Source organism: Phaenicophaeus curvirostris, chromosome 3 (assembly GCF_032191515.1).
Source record: "Phaenicophaeus curvirostris isolate KB17595 chromosome 3, BPBGC_Pcur_1.0, whole genome shotgun sequence".
NCBI classification, from domain to species: domain Eukaryota; kingdom Metazoa; phylum Chordata; class Aves; order Cuculiformes; family Cuculidae; genus Phaenicophaeus; species Phaenicophaeus curvirostris.
The window spans coordinates 90,495,111-90,509,582 of NC_091394.1; the positions used below are offsets into that span (position 1 = coordinate 90,495,111).

Consider the following 14,472-nt stretch of genomic DNA (forward strand, 5'->3'; position numbering starts at 1 on the left):
TGTATTTAAGCTCTAATGCCTCCTAAACTTTCACTGGTTGCTGGCTAGCCACCCATTACCTCTCTCGCTGCCTACTGCAGTAAGACAAGTTGACCTCCACTGTTCTTTTTTTTTTTTTTTTTTGGCATATGTGTGAGAACAGGTAAGAGATGTCCTGATTCCACCTTTAATTTTAACTCATTTACTCATAATGCCATCCCACAAATCAAAATACCACAGTAGAGGGTACAAGCAACATTTACCGAAACCACAGGAAGACACACTGTGGAGAGGAAATAAAATGAACATATCAGTTTACTTTCATTTACCCTGCAAGAACAGGACAGGGAAGAGAGAGAATAAAAACCATACTTTAAGCCAATTTACTTTTACTTGCCAGTAGAATTCTCAATTGACTTGAATCCTGATCAGCATAAGATCACACAGGCAAATATCATAGCACATGGGAGATAGGAGAGCACAGAGTTAGGAATAGTAGGGGAATATGACTTCTACTGAGGTTTTTTTAAGTACTAGGGACTATTGTGCAGCAACTTAGGATGAGAGGGAATGGCCTCAAGCAGTACCACAGGAAGTTCAGATTGGACATCAGGAAAAAATTCTTCACTGAGAGGGTTATCGGGCACTTGGACAAGCTGCCCAGGGAGGTGATTGAGTCACCATCCCTGGAGGTAATTAAAAGACAGGGAGATGAAGTGCTTAGGGATATGATTTAATAGTACATAGGTATAGTTGGGATTGATGATCTTAAAGGTCTTTTCCAACCTAGGGAATCTATAATTCTGTGATTTTTAAGTTGAAACCCCATGTTGTCAAAACCCTCTTACTCTGTGATTATATATACTTCATACAGCTGGTTTGTGAACCCTTTCCAGACAAAGAGAGCATCAAGGGAAAATGAGGTAAGCAACCTTGTGCTGATCACCTGAGATGTGAGACTGCTACATCATCTTCACAGATATGCGTGCCACACAAATTTTGAGAAATTGATTTGGTTTATTATTTCAGAGACGTAAAAAGAAAGTAGGTAAGTTGCTTACTTTCAGTTATTTAAAAAATCTATCTTCTAACACATTTACACAAGTCTCACACATTTGCAGAGTCTCTTTTCATATATAAAAAGATGGTTTTGATGAAAATAAAGGAAATACAGGTAGTTCTATTAATATGGATTTTCATAATGTTCCTTTAAAGGAATCTTAAACCCTAAGGTTTGGCTCTATAATTAAATTGTCTTTCTGGAATATTTTTTCCTTGGAAAATATGTCAAGAAAAGAAAGGCTAGACTGAATAACTTTAGCTAGCTAGATATTACCTGTAACTCAGAAACATTCCCAAAGTACTCACAACGTTTTAGGCATAATTGTATGATGCCTCCTCAGATTATTTTACATACCTTTGGCATGCTGACAACTAAATGACCAGTTGTTTGTGATCTTTTAGCAGAGCTGCAATCTGGCTTCACTTCCTCAGGGAGCACAAGCTGAAATGGCTATAAGAAAATAGGGGATTCAAGTATATCATACTAAAATATATTTCTTTTGCTTTGCTTTTTTTTTTTTTAATTTGAGGGTTTTTTTGTCCTGGACAGAACACATGCAGACACATCACTATCACATCTGTTCATCTTAAGGACAGTATAGGTCTAAATCCCCTCAATTTATATGTAGTTTTATTAATCCTAATAAATGATTAGCATGCTAAACAGCTTTTACTTACAAGTATAGCCACATGTATATTCCTGAATTGCTATAATTCCTGAAGTGACATTTCTAAAGAACGGTAAAAAAATGATGCTTGACTTAAATTAGCAATTAAATGAGAAAAATTATCCAGGCTATTTTAGACATAAAGTAATGCTGAAGTTTTGTTTATGCAGTTGGTATAGTAAAAAACAGGGATTTTGATTTACTCTTTAAGTATTGTGAATTTTTCAAAAAAAGATAATAAAATTAAAAATACTGAGAAGAGAGAAAACTGGAATGACATTATAAATGCCCTTTCAAAATAATATACATCCATTTGTTTCTGTCAGCTATAAATTCCAGACTGTGAAATTGCTAAATTCTAGCCTAGGGCAACTAGCAAGCTCTCTTCCTAAGTGAATTATGGTACACTGTTTGGGGGTGGGGGAGGGGAAAGAAGCAGAGAGAAGGAGAGAAAGAGATAGTGAAATTTCATTTCAGGCATTGCACGTCCTTCTGGCTAGGAATTCCACAGTTTATGTGTGGTCCAAAATAATGAAAGAATATTTTTTCTGCATAGGTGCACACAGTTTGTAACTCATAAAAGTCAGATCCAGAGTCCACTGAATAACTATGGCAAACATTATCTCTTGATTTGAAATGAATATAGTAAGAAAACACTAACCTTTCCCTTCACTAATACTCGTATGTAAGTTGGCTGGATATCAACATCAAGCAGAGAAGTGTCCAAATGTCTTCAGAATAAAATATAAATAAATCAATCAACCTACAATACAGCCCAGTAAATAAGCAGCGTAGACCATATAGCTCTTTAATGATAATTTTGTAGTTTATAATCTATAAACCTCAATTTCAGTTATTAAGTTAATGAAATATTATTAAGATTTAATATTTTTCAAAGAAAAACATGATCTTCCTGTGTGTTCACAGAATATCAATTAAGACAATGTTTAAATTCTATCAAGTCCACCACATTAGTTATAGTATAACTGCAACAATTCAAATTCAAAATCTTTGTGGAAAATGAAAATGTCCTTTTTCTGTTAGTTTAGTGCTTTACTTTAATATGAAAATTAATCTATTTGCTATTTCAAATTGCAGAAGTATTTTGCCACTATTTTTTCTGAAGACTTGAATAGTAAATTTATTATGAGTCCTTTTATTGCACAGAATTTGCTGGAAAATAATCAACAGAAGCATTTTACACTCCCTGAAAACACAGTACTTCTAAATTTCAGTACTGTCAAACAAAATTTGTGACCTGTAAAAGCTCCACATTAACATCTGCCCTTTATCATGTGACAGACACTCATGTTCCTGTGACATACTAGTCAATGCACAAGTATATCTTGCCTATCTCCCTTCTTTTGTAACGTTCCTTCTTAGGTGAATTTTTCAAACCTTTTAGTTTTCATTTCTTATAAGTGAGCACTGCATATTACAACATATCCAACACCTGAACAGATTTTCTCAGGCTCAAAAAAAAAATCCTTATCATTCAGAAACACGGAGCAGGCCTCTGTTGAGGGAAATTACTGAACTGTAAAGGAATAACACCTGGCATGAATGGAGTTTCTATGGTATAAAACTAGTTCAACGTTTACTTCAATAAGTTTCTATTTTGGGTAAATAAGCTTGTGGTTTTCCAACACCTTCCTGAAGTGTGGGCAAGGCTACTGTTCTGCTTAGTTGCATCTACTATTAAATAATTGTCAGGTTTCCCTGTCATATCTTGGCCTGGTTCAACCAAGTTTCTTCCAGGTAATGTCCTGGCACAGCTCAGGAAATAGCATGGGCCATGGACTCTTCCCAGTAAGCAAGGGAACTAGGACAAGGCTACCCTACTCTGTCTTGGGGAGGAGAAGAATTTAACTAGAAAGACATGAACTGTACTAGAGAACTTATAGAGCCAGAGAATAGGCCAACCCCCCATTTTCTACAACTCTAATCTGCAGTTGAAGAATGGAAAAGAGTTTACATAAGTATAAAAGGACAAGTGTGGAGGAAACCTGCCTGTGGACTGCAGAAAACACCAGTTTGAAAAAGGACTATTAGCCAGTCCTCATTCAGGAGTAACAGAACAGTCTGAAGGGGGTTTGGTTTATTCAGCTTCAGTTCTCTGGCACAGGCATCAGGATTTATTTCATTACTGCGCGTGTGATTTGTTTTCCTCTTGAAAAGTTGCCATACAGAGAGGAGTATATTAGAAACACTGTGTATTACAAATCAAGAATGGCAAAAATTAAGAGAAAACAAAAATAATTCTGACCTGTAAACGGCAAGATCCAAGATGATTTGGTTGTTTTCTTCATCATCTTTCAAAGAGAAATTAAGCCTAATAATAATGCAAAGAAACACCTCCAGGATAAATACAATTGGAATGAATAACCAAACATTACAGTGCACTTCAAATTCAACTGCTAACAATTTTAGATGACTACAAACACCATTTAGACAATATATCATATGATCATTTCAGAAACAGTCGCAATTTTCATCGTGAACAGAAAAAAATACTGGCATCTGAACTGAAGTAATTCTTACATTTGTTTTCTGTTCTCCCCAACAAATCCAGAAAAAAAACAAGAAAAACAAGACCAAAACAAAAGTACTGCTGAAGGTCAGTTAAAATCAAGATCAGTCTGTCGACGCAGAAAGAGGGACATCTGCTGGTGAAATCTGCCTGCCCTTTAGCATCTGCATAGAAGCAAGAGTTCATGAAAAGCATGGAAATCCTGGAACCAGAAACCAGGTAATTATAACCTTATCATATACAAAATAAAAATAAAAATAAAAATAAAAATAAAAATAAAAATAAAAATAAAAATAAAAATAAAAATAAAAATAAAAATAAAAATAAAAATAAAAATAAAAATAAAAATAAAAATAAAAATAAAAAGCATCTTTGTTCACAGCAATTAGTTTGACAAGTAAAAATACCTGCCTGTGCATTTCCACAGTAAAAACTGATTTGCACCATATCCTTGAGTATGCAAGCTTTGTAATATTTTTTGGAAATGAGACTGTAGATTGTGTTAGCTGCATGTTTGTGATCTGCTGGCTTAGTTCTTAAAATGTTAAAAGGATCTTACTGGTTATACACTGAAAACAACATTTATTACTAAAATTATAAGAAGATCTAGTATGGACTTACAATTTCTGCTCATATACTCAAACATTACACATGTATTAAAGTAGAGAAAATCAGAATAAACCCCACCTATTAATGAGAAAATTTTCATAAATTAGTTATTAGTATGAAATGAGAGGGGTTTGCTTAATGTAACTTAACTGGAATAGTTCAGTGACATTGAAATACATAGATATTTTGGACTCAGGTAACAGAAGAAGCTCAAATGCTAACAATTTAGGTGATACCTTTTTCAGCAATAAAAATATTTACCAGGTATACTCTTCTACTCTTTGTTCTCCTGCATTCAGACACAAACAGCTTTCAAGAAAGCTTATGGAGCTTTTAGTTTATGGGTACTTTTAAACGGAAAAGAATACAAAACTGCTTTGTTTCCCATTCATGCTTTTTTCTTTTACTGGATCTCTAATTTTGAGAATTCACTAAAACATGAAGAGTGAAAAAGAGAAAAGGATCATAAAATTTTCTAGAGAGAAGCTTCATCAGAACTGAGGAAGAAAAATGCCCTGTTTTCAAATACATACAACCATTCCCCTTGCTAACCTTCCAGAAGAACATCAGAGAAGCTTAGACATTGCTATGGACCTTAGACTTTCACACTGATGCAAAAACTTTGGAGAATACCATCTGTCTACTATAATCTCTTTATTTATGTCTCTCCAATACACTGCCAGATTGCACTGCAGAACTGTGATATTCTTGTGGAAGCCATGACAAAAACTGCTTATTGATGTGTCTGTACGTGGGCAGATCCACAGACTAAATTCTAATCCAGAAACCCTGAGTGACACAAACAAGGCTGCTATTGACAGTGTACTCTGGGAAACTACTTTTCTTCTAAAAAGATAGCTAGAGCTTTCTTGTCTCTGCTTTTTAAAGGCATAATCAAATTCTATTAACACCAAATTTAAACAATTTTAGAGTCAACGTCTTTGAACTAGAAAATTATTGAAAATTACCTTTCAGTCGACACATTTTGGGAAAAAAAGTACATCAATACAGTTGTAAGTATCTTCTGGTACAGATGGAGAAAACATGAGCTCTTCTGCTACTATCTTTCATTTTCCCTACACTTCTGAAAATTATTTACTGATCCAACAATGTAGATTTTCAAATTCCTAGAACTTGTATGAATTTATGAATTTCCAAGACTGAGAAAACATTCTACATGCTACTTATAACTATGTTCTTAGCTTTGATTTTGCAGCTAAATCAATCATAAGACAGAAAAACTTGTTCAGAGGACAGTCTCTAGAAGGCTCCCATAGAAGGCTCTTTGGGAAACCATTTATAAGGAAATACTGCTTGCATTCTCTGTCTTCCTTTGAAAAGGAAGGCTTGATTCAAGTGAAAACAATGGTAACACATGGCTGATATCCCTGGAAACTTATTCCAAAATACTTGAATACCCAGATGCCTTTGTCAACAACAAAATACAAGTGATTTCCCTGTATCACCATCCTCCAGTGCTAGAGACCTCAGTGTCAAAGGCACTCATTTCATAGAATTTAATTACATATCCTTCCCAATTCTGCCAGTTTTACATCTGTCGTAAGAGGACAGAATTATTTTGTCCAGAAATACTACTTGAATGTATATTTCCACATTTAAAGTGGATACTCATACACATTTATCTCCAATAGTCAGACAAGATAAACTTTTTCCACTATTAGCAAGACGCTTCAAGAAAGAGAGCCTTACCATAGAAGAGATAAAACATCTTATATCTTTACAGAAATACAAATTCTTCAATCATTAAAGACCAAGATGTTAAATTTAACAACCTTCAGCACTTTACTCACTGAAAGCTAATTATTTTTCCACAATCAGAACATAATTATAGAAGTCATTTTCTCACCAAGAATATAATATTGCAACAGCAATTTGTCAGCACTCTTATTTTGTATTGGCACATATCTTTAAACAGTTGCTCAAATCAACTATAAAGAGCTTAGCCTGTTTAACCTCTTAATCTTACATACTTAGGCACATTCACATTCAGAACTTTTCCTTCCACAGTGACCAATGTCCAGTGAGGCTTTTCTCTCTTTTTTGATTCCCTAAACAAAACAGAAAGAAAAATACTTTATAATTTCACATTCCAGTATATCATGCATCATATCAAAAAAGAAAGAAGAGGAGGATGAGAGGGAAGAGTTACTGGTATTTGATGTTAAGGATAAAATTTATTTCAGGAACAAATCTAGTTATGTCCAATTGCACATTAAATGCATATGGAAAGATAAGCAAATGCTTTGTAATATCGCATCTTACATTGATAATAACATCCACATGTCACACTGTCCATTATCAAACAGAAATATGTCAAATGGTATGACTTAAGAAATCAGCAACTTACTTAAACAGATGAAAAGGGACCTTTTTCTAGCTATGTATGGTCATACTAATGACAAGGTATCATTACCGTTAACTGATTTTATGTATGTGCAAGCAATTCTAAAAACATTTTTTATTCCTGATAACTTAGTGACTTTCACTGAACAAATGCTTGACTGAACAAATAGCCTGTCTATCAGGCCCTATTCTGCACTAGTAAAAACAATTTTAATGGTCAAAAGATTACAAGCAGCACCAAATAAGATACAGTATGACCAAAGTGCATACATGTAGATGATCTTTGATGGAACTATTACATTTTTCTTGTGTTCTTCCTTCAAAAAATGCAATATATATTGCTGATGGAGACTTTAATCTTCACTATCCTTGTCCCGCTATCAGCAATTAAATTATATCTGGGTTTCATTTAGTACAATAAAAAAGCTACCTGAAATTTATCTGCCAAAACAAAGCGGATTGCTGTGAGATCATTAAGACTTGTATTATAATATCGGTGTTTTCCTTTATAAATTTTTAGATCTTGAGCAAGAAAAAGAACAGTAAGGAATCTTTCTGTTGAAAAACAAAACATGAAAAAAAAATGTGCTTGCAGCTAGGCAAAAAAGGCTATGTTTTCTTTAAAAATACAGCACTGTAATTGGCGTTTTGCATTAAGCCACTCTTCAGCTGGTCAGTATACTGCGTATAATTACCTCAGCTAGTATATGAAAAAAACCCATGTCTCAAAAGGACAACATTGATACATGCTTTTTGTGTTCCCAAATCAATTTCTTACTAGAAGTTCAAGATTAAAAGAAGACTAAAGGAAAATCCCTAATGAGGGAAATAAATATGCAAGATTTAGAACTCAAGATTTGGTCTATAAATACAATACATTTTAAGAAAATAAAACTATTCAAGTGGAGCTACAGTAATGACCACTTAGAAACAACTTCTGTTTAAGAAAGATCCACAACTATCCTGTGTTAAATACTATTTTACAGTATAAATCAGAGCTTTGATGTGGGATTTGTTGGCTAACAGTTTCTATACCTGAATACCTAATCATGATGCTTAAATGCAAAGTGAATGAGTCAGCACTTTGTTTTAAAGATGCTGTTCTCAGAAATGCTTCAGGAAATTATATCCTACCACCTCTTAGCTGTTAATAATCTGTTTCTAGATGAAATCTGTCTTCTCATATGAGCTATTTTAAGGCAAATTCAATCATGTCATAATCATTAGACCTTACAATACCTTGTTTAACTTTGTCCTGAGATAAGCTGAAAGGCCTTGTTCTGGAAAAGAGCAGCTAAAAGAGATCCTGTCTACCTTTCAGCTAAAACTGATTTTACACTTGTCTGAATTGTCTTTGAATGAAACTGCAAGTATGGATTCATTTGTCAATAGCCAAAGCAGCTCAGTTTATTATCAACTGTTCAACTATACCCAGCTGGCAAACTTAACATTTGCTAACATGTCATTGGTCTGATTGATTTCATGTCAATTTTATGCTACAATAAACACCCTTTTATACTGAGTAACTTAAATTAAAGCTACATTCTGGATCCTGTCTACCAGCAAGGGTGATGTGAAATTGTCAGGGGCACTTTTCTGTTCTTACCTTTCTCATGCTACCTGAAAAATTCTCACCATCAAAACATAATGAACCGTGAAAGGATTTTTAACTCTCTTAAATGCTTTGAAAATTAGAAAAATCCAGAAAGGAATTATTGTATCTTTATTTTAAATATGTTTTGAATCTCCTTGAATATTTAGATGAAGCATTTGCAACACATCTACTTCTGACTAGAGCAAGGCATCCCCAAACACAGCAAAATTCTAACTTGCTAGCTTCTGGGTTTCACAGTAGCTATTCTGGGAAAGCGCTAGACCTTGAATTAATAATAGCAACAAGTTATGCAGATTTCTAATTTCATGGAGAGTTCTGTTGGACTGTCTTTTTCAATACTTAGGCTTGATGAAACTTTTAAAAAGAATTAAAAACAACAGCTAGAAAAATCTTTAGCAGAAGTACTGTCATGTAAGCAAAAGAAAAAAAAAACAAACAGGAAAAAGAAGACATTTTTTACAACACTTGTGGAACTGATAAGCCAGCAGCAATAAAATATTTTTTTTCACTACTGTCTGCATTAATTTTCCATTGTCAGCAAAATCAGTGGCAACTTTTGAAAGTTTTAAATGCTTTTCAGGGGCCAGACTTCTTCAGATTTACCATGCCAAATAGCATAGATAGATAACATTAGTAATCTTATCACTCAGGACAAATATCTTTGATTAAGTATGCAAAAAAAAATCTAAGTCATATAGAAAAGGTGTCTGAAATGCCACTTCTGCAAAAATTTTGTAGCATGGCCTGTAGGTCATTTATATAGTGCAAATAACACTTCGGATAGATATATGCTTTTAGGAAGAATATTAAACACTGAACTAAACAAAACATATTAGTTAGCTAACAGACAAATGAAACTTCTGAAGTCCATAAAATGGAGTTGAAAAGAGAAATTATATATAAAAACTCTATTTGTAGAAAACCAAATTAAAGGGTCTCAAATTTTAGAAAAGGAAGCCAGGCAAAAAGAGCATTCTGAATATATTATTTAGATTTTATCAACATATTTGCACAGGCAACAGGTATTAAGCTGCTAGTTCTCAATAACAGTCAATGTGAGGCAGTTGCTTATCTCTGCTCTGTACCTTTGAAAATTTCCCCTTCCTCAATACATAGAATATATTAAAACAAAAACATACCTTGTGTTTTCTTTAGCTCTCCGTTTTTCTTCAATATATCTGTGAGTTTCTAATCTAGATTCTGGAGTATATGGTGTAGGCTCCTCCCAGAATTTCCTGTCTTCATCATCATCTTCAATTGTTCTCCATGTTTCTTGCTCTCTGTTTCCTTCTGTCTGATGAATTTCTTTGTTCTGCAGGGAGTCTGGGCTACATAAGATTACATGGAAAATTATCCCAATGTAATGAAGGCAGAGTAATAGTACTTGCTCATTGATTCTTGCAATAATATTTGTGTAACCCAATACTAATAGCTGTACAATTTCTACCAAGAACAGTATCTTATAGATTTGGATCACATTGCCTGCCTGCTTCTTTCATCAATCAACAAAAAATATTTTGACATAATCTTTTTCACTGACTTAACTAAGAAGTGATACTATGGTTATGCCTAACCCTCTAAACACCCTGACAGACAGTTCAACAGATCTAATTTCACAACTTTCAGGTGAAAGAAAACCTTCAGTCCTTGTGATGTTTAAGTATTCCTAGTATCAGACAGCAGTAGATCAGAAATTTATAGGATAGGAACATTTTAATAATGCATCTCCTCAAGTGCAATCTTAGAATCTGATTAAGTTTTCCTTCCTAGTCCTAAGTTTCTGTTATCTTCAGAAATTCTCTATGAATATAAAGAAAAAAATAGATTTATGATGCAGCTGTGATCTATGAAGACAAAATTCCATAGCCAGCATCATGGAACTTAGACTCTATTGGATTAAAAATAAGATGGATGGCAGCCAGTGGAAAATGACCCCCAGATAAAAATCCTTCAGTTATCCAGGTAATTGCAGTGATATTATGTGGAAGAAGTATAGAAATCAATAGTCCGTAGCCTTTTACATCTGAAAAGATCTGCAATGTTCCATTTCAGTCTTGGAATCTAATAATTCTAAAGCAAAAGAAATTATAACTGCTTTCTCTGGAACCCTTGCAACACCGTAAACAAGAATTGGCATCTGTTCTCCTGAAAGAGGCTGTCAGTTACATTATTTTGTCACCCAGAAAATTTAACTTGAAGTTTTGAGACAAAAATTCTATTGCACTGTCTCCAGGTTAGTAATTAATTATACTTGTAATTAATTATATTTTTCCTTAGAGATAATATGCATGAGGAGAAATAATTCTGCAAGAATCAACAATAAAACAAAAAGTATTTAAGAGGAATTATAGAAACCCACAATTCTTAATGAAGAAAGAGAAGAATGATGCTTACTCACAAACTGTTACTGCTTACTGTTACCTGTCAAATTCAAAGTGAGATTCCATTTGTTTCTCTTTCTTGTCTTTTCTTTCTTGCATCTTTATTTGAGCCTCTTCTTTTTCTCTGGCCCTTTTGAGAAGGTAAGCTTGTTCCTGTTCTCTGATTTTCTGTTTCAGTTCTGGATAGTTTTGAAGTGCTTGAATTCTCTCTGAGCGTTCTATTTCTTTACTATCTAAACACTTCCCAAGGCAGAAAGAAATCAAGAGACGTGAGAAATTTTAAATGTGTTCATATCAATAAATTTAGCAAACTGTAGGTTAATTTTGCTAGATTACTTTCTGTATAAAATTATAACCACACCCTCCATACCTTCATAATACTGTATAAGTTATCACAGAATCACACAGAATCACAGAATCACAAGGTTGGAAAAGACCCACAGGATCATCAAGTCCAACCATTCCTATGAATCACTAAACCATGCTCCTCAGCATCTCATCCACCCATCTCTTAAATACCTCCAGGGATGGTGACTCAACCACCTCCCTGGGAAGCCTGTTCTGGTGCCCACTGACCCTTTCAGCGAAAAAATTTTTCCTAATGTAAAGCCTATTATATGTCCTATGCTCTATCAAAAAGTATTAACAAAAACTTGCTATTCAATCTGAAATAAGTCACGTGTGTTTGAGAGCTGACTTTCCATGTTGCAGGAATTTCAGTTATTTTTATTAGACTATGCAGTAGAGAGAATCCCTTTAGCTCTTTCTGATATCTGTCTGACCTTGATTCAGCTCATGAAAGTATGACAAAATTATTTATTTTGATGTGTTAGCGTGCTGCCAACCAAGTGAGCTGAATCTGCCCTTAGTAACCTTAAGCTAGTGTTCATACTTCTCCAAGGGAAATTGTGCGGGCGTATTTGAGGAGTGCCTCTTTTGATATCAGGAATCATTACTTCATTGCAACATTGCACAAAAACTCTATCACAAATTACATGTTTCCAGTTGATGCAATACAATGCATTTTTAGATCAATTTCTGTCTTTCTACTGCATTACACTGTTGGTTTGCTACACATTGTTTGTATTGTAGCAACAAGCTGGTAGCTTTCTGCACTCATGAAAATAACTTAAAAATACATTGTCTATATTAAAAAAATAGATAAAAAGCCAGAACTGCAGAGTGCATTTATTTTTTCAAAAGTTGGTTTAAGGCTCTCCAATGGAAAAGAAAGAAAAGTAATAAATGCATGTGGTTTAGTCAAACCAGAAGCGATTTATTATCACATTATTTACTGTAGTCACTTATTCTTCAGAAAGGAGTTTAATTTCCTGTGGACAGTATGAAAAACACTCTTCGTTTTCCCACTACAGGCATTTATTTCTTTTGGGATTAATATATTCAGTCAACAATGTCAGTTATTGATTTGGATATAAATTTAATTTTTAAAATCTTACTTTTAATTGATGAAGAGTTGCCACCACAAATTGCCTATAACCTTCAAATTCAGTACATGGGTTACCCACTAGAAACAGTTCCTTCAGATGTATATTATATTTTAGGGCTTCAATACTGGAGAGTTCACCAATAAAGTTTGCCGTCAGGTCAAGTTTCTTCAGTTCTTCACAGCCTGTTTGAAAAAAACACAAATCAGTTTGTCCATGAGATAAATATACATGACATACACAGACACAAACACACACACACACGCGCACATACTTGGATATAAAATTGTCTCCATTTGTTGTCCATATACTGATTTTGTCCTATCCAAATATATCTTCTCCAAGCCACAAGTGAAAAAGTGACTCACAGCTTAAGTTTATGAGGTCACAATATTTAAAGAAAGAAAAAAAACTCAATAAAATACAAAATATCAAAAGTTATTATTTGCTTTATCACTATCAAAACATTTTAATCAGTGCTTGTATACTAGATGACCTATTAAATTTTTCATTTAGGGATAAGCTGGGCTTCAGTTTTAACAATCTGATTGTCTTGGTGAGACTTCACCATATGGCTAAAAGATATTGTAACTGCTTCAGGTAAGCAGGATCAATTATGGGTTTCATTTCTGTGTACTGTTAAACGTAGCTAACATTATTCAAGCGTAAAGATAAAGCCTTCTATAACTTCAGGTGAAGATGACTTTCTTCTCTCTATGGACTCAGCTATCATAATAAATAGTTAATCACTGGTTAAATTGCAAATACAAATGAGAAAATGTTGCTAACAAAAAAGCAAGTCATAAATGGAAACTCTACGTTAGCTAACAAAGTGCTCTGGGAAATCTGGATCCAAAATTTATCAGGCTCTCCTTTTATCATAATCTGTCCACGCATCATAACCTTGACTCTAAGAGTAAAAATGTTTAGCTAAAAGAAAGCTCAACTTTGGTGTTCATCATTATAATAACTTATTCTCCTTTGTGGGTCTTGTTTGTATTTTATGCATAATGGAATTGAAAGAAAATAAATGTCTCAAAATGATTTATTAGGTGATGTAAATTACCCAATTTTTGCAAGCCTCATCCCAAAGGTTCAGACCTTTAAGTAAATGACAAATCACAGTAATAAATAATGCAGCCTGATAAGGGAACATAAAAATTACTGGAATGAAAATAGATGCAAGTTTCTCAACAAATTGCCAGATATGTAATGTACTGCTTATTTATTCAACTTTTCCAAATTTCTGCTTAGCCTATTCACTTATTTTTTCATTTGATTTAAGCCAGCCTCTTGAATCAGCTTGTAGACTTAAAAAAAAACCCAAAAAAACAACAACGAAACAAAATAAAAAATTAGGTTTTTTTATTGTTCCCTTGTTAAGGTGAACATTTTAAAGATTGAGAAACTGGCCTAATCAGTACCAAGAATGAGAAAGAAATCAAATCAGAAATTATTCAAGTTATATTGAATGTGTCTATGGACAGCTCTAAGTCTTAGATTTTGGTCTTGGAAAATGCTAGATATTTCATAGAATCATAGAATAACCATGTTGGAAGAGACCCACCGGATCATCAAGTCCAACCATTCCTATCAAACACTAAACCATGCCCCTTAGCACCTCATCCACCCGTGCCTTAAGCACCTCCAGGAAAGGTGAATCAACCACCTCCCTGGGCAGCCTGTTCCAGTGCCCAATGACCCTTTCTGTGAAAAATTTTTTCCTAATGTCCAGCCTAAATCTCCCCTGGCGGAGCTTGAGGCCATTCCCTCTTGTCCTGTCCCCTGTCACTTGGGAGAAGAGGCCAGCTCCCTCCTC

At 34.0% G+C, this 14,472-nt stretch overlaps 1 protein-coding gene across 2 annotated transcripts in view; it reads right to left on the reverse strand.

Annotated features, from left to right (window-relative positions):
• The window catches only part of LOC138719409 (dynein axonemal assembly factor 11-like), a 54,415-nt gene that overhangs the window by 14,469 nt on the left and 25,474 nt on the right, over window positions 1-14,472 (reverse strand). For both annotated transcript variants that reach the window (XM_069854694.1, XM_069854693.1), the window contains 7 exons: window positions 12,666-12,838; window positions 11,249-11,448; window positions 9,967-10,155; window positions 6,840-6,917; window positions 3,976-4,041; window positions 2,371-2,440; window positions 1,397-1,492 (listed from right to left, as the gene is read on the reverse strand). In XM_069854694.1, coding sequence (XP_069710795.1) covers window positions 1,397-1,492; window positions 2,371-2,440; window positions 3,976-4,041; window positions 6,840-6,917; window positions 9,967-10,155; window positions 11,249-11,448; window positions 12,666-12,838 — 872 coding nt within the window. The remainder of the gene's footprint in view (window positions 1-1,396; window positions 1,493-2,370; window positions 2,441-3,975; window positions 4,042-6,839; window positions 6,918-9,966; window positions 10,156-11,248; window positions 11,449-12,665; window positions 12,839-14,472) is intronic.